This window comes from Ranitomeya imitator, chromosome 8 (assembly GCF_032444005.1).
Source record: "Ranitomeya imitator isolate aRanImi1 chromosome 8, aRanImi1.pri, whole genome shotgun sequence".
Taxonomy (NCBI): domain Eukaryota; kingdom Metazoa; phylum Chordata; class Amphibia; order Anura; family Dendrobatidae; genus Ranitomeya; species Ranitomeya imitator.
Genome location: NC_091289.1, coordinates 204,976,820 through 204,983,690, shown reverse-complemented (window position 1 = coordinate 204,983,690; position 6,871 = coordinate 204,976,820). Strand labels below are relative to the sequence as shown.

General features: G+C 47.1%; 1 protein-coding gene across 1 annotated transcript; it reads right to left on the bottom strand.

Moving 5' to 3' along the window:
• Nucleotides 1-6,358: 6,358 nt before the first annotated feature.
• On the bottom strand, nt 6,359-6,652 carry LOC138648161 (uncharacterized). The gene has a single exon (XM_069737665.1). It carries the CDS (start codon nt 6,650-6,652, stop codon nt 6,359-6,361), a length of 294 nt encoding a protein of 97 aa, XP_069593766.1.
• Between the last annotated feature and the right edge of the window lie 219 nt (nt 6,653-6,871).

Here is a 6,871-nt window from a genome sequence, read left to right as displayed (position 1 = left end):
CTACATTATTAAGACGTGAACTACCTTATATTATACCCTGATATTAGCGCTTTTTACCGCACAATTGGTGGTCTTGTATCTATTTCTATGTAGCTACATAGTGGGCCCCAAGAATGATTTTCTCTGGTGGGCCAAAGGTGCTCCAGTCCGACGCTGGATCACACACACGTACACACTTCAGATCACATACACACATACTACAGATCACACACACACGTACACACTACAGCTCACACACACACATGTACACACTACAGATCACACACGTACACACTACAGATCACACACACGTACTACAGATCACACACACACGCACACACTACAGATCACATACACACATGTACACACTACAGATCACATACACACACTACAGATCACACACATACACACACTACAGATCACACACACGTACACACTACAGATCACACACACTACAGATCACACACTACAGGTCACGCACACACACAAACACGATACCATCTCATACACACATCTCACACTCTCATCTCTGGTACAGCGGAGGCTGGTGTAAACGTGCAACTCCTCAGCTTCTCCTGCTTACACAGCTTTGTCCTGTCCACACCTCCCCCCTGCTCTCGCCTTCTGTCCCGCAGCTACAGAACAGGAGAAACTTTCTCACCGTGCTGACCGGAGCTGGCATGCTTCCTTTCTCTCACATGCCCTGGCTGCCCCCTCCCCCTAGATACACCTCTGACTGTTGCCGCCGTGAGGGAGAAATCTCCTGCACTGCAACATGGTGTCGGGTGCCTCGGACCTTCCGGGCCCGTGACCCACCGGGCCCGGTTGCAGCGGCGACCGCTGCGACCGTGGTAATTACGCCCCTGACCAGGACATTTTAGAGCACTTCATGTTTCCCTCTGCCGAAAAGCTTTATGAAGATGGAAATTTCATTCTCCAACAGGACTTGGCCCCTGTCTACACTGACAAAAGTACTAATACCTGGTGTAAAAACAACAGTATCACTGGGCTTGATTGGCAGAAAACTCACCTGACCTTAACCCCGCAGAGAATCTATGGAGTATTGTCAAGAGGAAGATGAGAGACCAGACCCAACAATGCACATGAGCTGAAGGCTGCTATCAAAGCAACCTGGGCTTCCATAACCCCTCAGCAGTGCCACAGGCTGATCACCTCCATGCCACACTGCATTAATGCAGTAATTGATGCCAAAGGAGCCCGATCAAGTATTGAGTGCATTTACTGATCATACATTTCAGTAGGCCAACATTTCAGAATTTAAAATAATTTTTCAAGCTGGTGTTATAAAGTATTCTAATTTACTGAGATAGTGACTTTTGGGTTTTCATTGGCTGTAAGCCATAATCATCAACAGTAACAAAAATAAACACGTGAAATTGATCGCTCTGTGTGTAATGGCTCTATATATGAGTTTCACTTTTTGTATTAAAGAACTGAAATAAATTAACTTTTTGATGATATTCTAATTTTGTGAGAAGCACCTGTATGTTCTTGAGTCAAGGTTGCAAAGATTAACCCCTTAACGACCGCCGATACGCCTTTTAACGGCGGCAGTTAAGGGTACTTTACATGATCGGGGTCGGTTTTACCGACCCCTGTTTTGCAATCGCTGTAATTAACTGTTTACCGGCGACCGAAAAGAAAAAAAAAGCGATGTGTAATTCTCTGTCCTCTGATGTGATCGCACATCAGAGGGCAGAGAAATAGGGGGATTCCGGGACCCTATTATACTCACCGGTGTCCCTGGGTCCTCCTGCTTCTTCTCCTGGCCGCCGGCGTCTTCTTTAGGAAACAAAATGGCGGGCGCATGCGCAGTGTGCCTGCCATCTGTCGCCATCTGCCGGCCGGCAGGAGAAAGCAGTTGGGGCTAAAATTAGGGTTAGGGCTAGGGTTAAGGTTGGGGCTAAATTTAGGGTTAGGGTTAGGGTTGGGGCTAAATTTAGGGTTAGGGTTGTGGCTAAATTTAGGGTTAGGGTTGGGGCTAAATTTAGGGTTAGGGCTGGCGCTAAATATAGGGTTAGGGTTGGGGCTAAATTTAGGGTTAACGACGGATTGCGACGGATACCAAACGACGCAAGTGTGAAAGTAGCCTTAGGGTTAGGGTTAAAGTTAGGGCTAGGGTTGGGGTTGGAGCTAAAGTTAGGGCTAGGGTTAGGGTTGGGGCTAAATTTAGGGTTAGGGTTAGGGCTAAGGTTGGGGCTAAAGTTAGGGCTAGGGTTGGGATTAGGGTTAGGGTTTGGATTAGGGTTGGCATTAGGGTTACGCTTGGAATTAGGGTTAGGTTTGGGATTAGGGTTAAGGTTAGGGTTGGGATTAGGGGTGTATTGGGATTAGGGTTAGGTTTGAGGTTAGGGTTGAGATTAGGATTAGGGGTGTGTTGGATTTAGGGTTTTGATTAGGGTTATGGTTAGGGTTGACATTAGGGTTGTTTTGGGGTAAGGGTTGTGATTATCGTTAGGGTTTTAGGGTTGTGATTAGGATTATGGATCGGGTTGGGATTAGGGTTAGGGGTGTGTTGGGGTTAGGGTTAGAGCTAGAATTGGGGGGTTTCCACTGTTTAGGTACATCAGGGGGTCTCCAAACACGACAGCCAATTTTGCGCTCAAAAAGTCAAATGGTGCTCCCTCCCTTCTGAGCTCTGCCGTGCGCCCAAACAGTGGGTTACCCCCACATATGGGGCATCACCGTACTCGGGATAAATTGGACAACAACTTTTGGGGTCTAATTTCTCCTGTTACCCTTGTGAAAATAAAAACTTGGAGGCTACAAAATCTTTTTTTGTGGAAATTTTTTATTTTTATTTTCATGACTCTGCATTATAAACTTCTGTGAAACACTTGGGCATTCAAAGTTCTCATCACACATCTATATAAGTTCCTTGGGGGGTCTAGTTTCCAAAATGGGGTCACTTGTGGGGGGTTACTACTGTTTAGGTACACCAGGGCTCTGCAAACACAACATAACGCCCACAGACCATTCGATCTAAGTCTGCATTCCAAAACTGCACTCCTTCCCTTCCGAGCTCTGCCGTGCACCCAAACAGTGGTTTACCCCCATATATGGGGCATCAGCATACTCGGGATAAATTGGACAACAACTTAAGTGGTCCAATTTCTCCTGTTACCCTTGTGAAAATAAAAACTTGGGGGCTACAAAATCTTTTTTGTGGAAAAAAAATATATTTTTTTATTTTCACGACTCTGCATTCTAAACTTCTGTGAAGCACTTGGGCATTCAAAGTTCTCACCACACATCTAGATAAGTTCCTTGGGGGGTCTAGTTTCCAAAATGGGGTCACTTGTGGGGGGTTACTACTGTTTAGGTACATCAGGGGCTCTGCAATCGCAACAAAATGCCCACAGACCATTCTATCAAAGTCTGCATTCCAAAACGGCGCTCCTTCCTTCCGAGCTCTGCCGTGCGCCCAAACAGTGGTTTACCCCCACATATGGGGTACCAGCATACTCAGAACAAATTGGAAAACAACTTTTGGGGTCCAATTTCTCTTGTTACCCTTGTGAAAATAAAAACTTGAGGGCTAAAATATCTTTTTTGTGGAAAAAATTTTTATTTTTTATTTTCACGACTCTGCATTATAAACTTCTGTGAAGCACTTGGGCATTCAAAGTTCTCACCACACATCTAGATAAGTTCCATGGGGGGTCTAGTTTCCAAAATGGGGTCACTTGTGGAGGGTTTCTACTGATTAGGCACATCAGGGGCTCTCCAAACGCAACATGGCGTCTGATCTCAATTCCAGACAATTCTACATTGAAAAAGTAAAACGGCGCTCCTTCTCTTCCAAGCTCTGCGGTGCGCCCAAACAGTGGTTTACCCCCACATATTGGGTATCGACATACTCAGGAGAAATTGCACAACAACTTTTGTGGTCTAATTTCTCCTGTTACCCTTGTGAAAATAAAAACTTGGGGGCTACAAAATCTTTTTTGTGGAAAAAAAATATATTTTTTTATTTTCACGACTCTGCATTCTAAACTTCTGTGAAGCACTTGGGCATTCAAAGTTCTCACCACACATCTAGATAAGTTCCTTGGGGGGTCTAGTTTCCAAAATGGGGTCACTTGTGGGGGGTTACTACTGTTTAGGTACATCAGGGGCTCTGCAATCGCAACAAAATGCCCACAGACCATTCTATCAAAGTCTGCATTCCAAAACGGCGCTCCTTCCTTCCGAGCTCTGCCGTGCGCCCAAACAGTGGTTTACCCCCACATATGGGGTACCAGCATACTCAGAACAAATTGGGCAACAACATTTGGTTTCCAATTTCTCTTGTTACCCTTGTGAAAATAAAAACTTGAGGGCTAAAATATCTTTTTTGTGGAAAATTTTTTTATTTTTTATTTTCACGACTCTTCATTATAAACTTCTGTGAAGCACTTGGGCATTCAAAGTTCTCACCACACACCTAGATAAGTTCCATGGGGGGTCTAGTTTCCAAAATGGGGTCACTTGTGGAGGGTTTCTACTGATTAGGCACATCAGGGGCTCTCCAAACGCAACATGGCGTCTGATCTCAATTCCAGACAATTCTACATTGAAAAAGTAAAACGGCGCTCCTTCTCTTCCAAGCTCTGCGGTGCGCCCAAACAGTGGTTTACCCCCACATATTGGGTATCGACATACTCAGGAGAAATTGCACAACAACTTTTGTGGTCTAATTTCTCCTGCTACCTTTGTGAAAATAAAAATTTGGGGGCAAAAAGATCATTTTTGTAGAAAAAATGTGTTTTTTTTATTTTCACGGCTCTACGTTATAAACTTCTGTGAAGCACATGGGGGTTCAAAGTGCTCACCACACAACTAGATAAGTTCCTTAAGGGGTCTAGTTTCCAAAATGGTGTCACTTGTGGGGGGTTTCCACTGTTTAGACACATCAGTGGCTCTCCAAATGCGACATGGCGTCCAATCTCAATTCCAGCCAATTCTACATTGAAAAAGTAAAACGGCGCTCCTTCACTTCCAAGTTCTGCGGTGCACCTGGACAGGTGTAGTCTCTTGTGGCTCTTCCAGGACAGGCATAGTCTGTTATGACTCTTTCAGGACAGACATAGTGCAGCGCCCCAGAGTCCTGGTCGTTGTAGTAATGTCGCTCTGCCACTAAGGGGAGTGATGTTATGTCTGATTGCACTAAAGGAGTTCACCTGACCAGGTATCACAGTCACACATTACACTTCACACTCCGGCCACCAGGGGGAGCAAAAGGCACTATGTATTAGGCCACTCCTCACACTTGGGTAAAAATGGGGGTTGGATAGGAAGTTAGTCAGAAGCAGCCTGGGAGAGCTCCAGGGAGGACCTGTCAGGGGTGGGTTCCTGGCAGGTACCTAGCAGAAAGGACAGATCGTTACGGAGCCGCACCTGCACTACCTTGCGGCGGCATCCTAAGGAAGGACACGAAGCGAAGGATATTGTGGACAGTGAGAAACGAGATCACAGCACAAAGGAGATCCAGTAGGAGTCGTGCCCCGAGATCGGCAACATCCTACTGAGGCGCGTAGCCGCTGGCCGGAACGCCAAGGAAGTAACAGACTTCAAGCATTACTTCAAACAGCGGCAGGACAGTTGATTATAGGTTGGCTGTCTACCTTAAATCACCTAAGCAGACATAGGGGGCAAACGTGGAGAGGGGTGTCTCTAAGATCCCAGAATAGCTCCGAGCCTACCCGTCATACGGGTGCATCCTAGCCAGATAAACTGGGGGACGGAGAGAGAGAGAACGAACGAATATGAAAGTTGTGAGGACTATCCCGTGGTGCTCAGCAGGGAAGGACTACAACACACAGGCGCTAGTTGGTAGGCACTGATTTCCACCTGCAAAGGGAACTCTGGATGTGCTTTCGGACCGGCCGGTCTCAGCCAGCCCTGTTAGCAGTGCTCTGGATTGCGGATCCCGAAGTCTTCAGTAAAAGGTAAAGAGACTGCACCCCTGTGTCATTATTAACCGCACCTCACATCATCACCACCTACACTACTGGGAAGCCCTGGGGAAGCACTTCACCTGTGGGAAGGTATACCATCTAGCTGCCATAAAACCACCTCAGTGGACCCCAAGCAACGTCAGTCACCCTGACTGAATACCACAGGTGGCGTCACGAAACCTTGACAAACTTTCATCACCTTTCATTGTATGCCCCTTAGCAGGGTCACGGACCGGGTCTAGCCACCGTGACAACCCCAGGACCGAGATAGAGAGGACCGGTACCGAGTACCCCACGGCCCTGTGTCTGGGGGCGCTCCACATAGTCTTGTGTAACTCTTCCAGGACAGGCGTAGTCTCATGTGACTTTTCCAGGACAGGCGTAGTCTCGTGTGGCTCTTCCAGGACTGGCATAGTCTGTTATGACTCTTCCAGGACAGGCATAGTTTCTTGTGACTCTTCCAGGACAGGCGTAGTCTCATGTGACTCTCCCAAGACAGGTGTAGTTTCTTGTGACTCTTCCAGGACAGGCGTAGTCTCATGTGACTTTTCCAGGACAGGCATAGTCTCATGTGACTCTTCCAGGACAGGCATAGTCTCTTGTGGCTCTTCCAGGACAGGCATAGTCTCATGTGACTCTTCCAGGACAGGCGTAGTCTCTTGTGACTCTTCCACGACAGGTGTAGTCTCATGTGACTTTTCCAGGACAGACATAGTCTCGTGACTCTTCCAGGACAGGCACAGTCTCATGTGACTCTTCCAGGACAAGTGCAGCGCCCCAGAGACCTGGTCGTTGCACTATGGCACTCTGCCACTAAGGGGAGTGGCGGTACGTCTGATGGCACTAAAGAGTTCTCCTGACCAGGTATCACCAGAACACATTACACTTCACACTCCGGCCACTAGGGGGAGAAAAAGGCTTTATTTATTGGG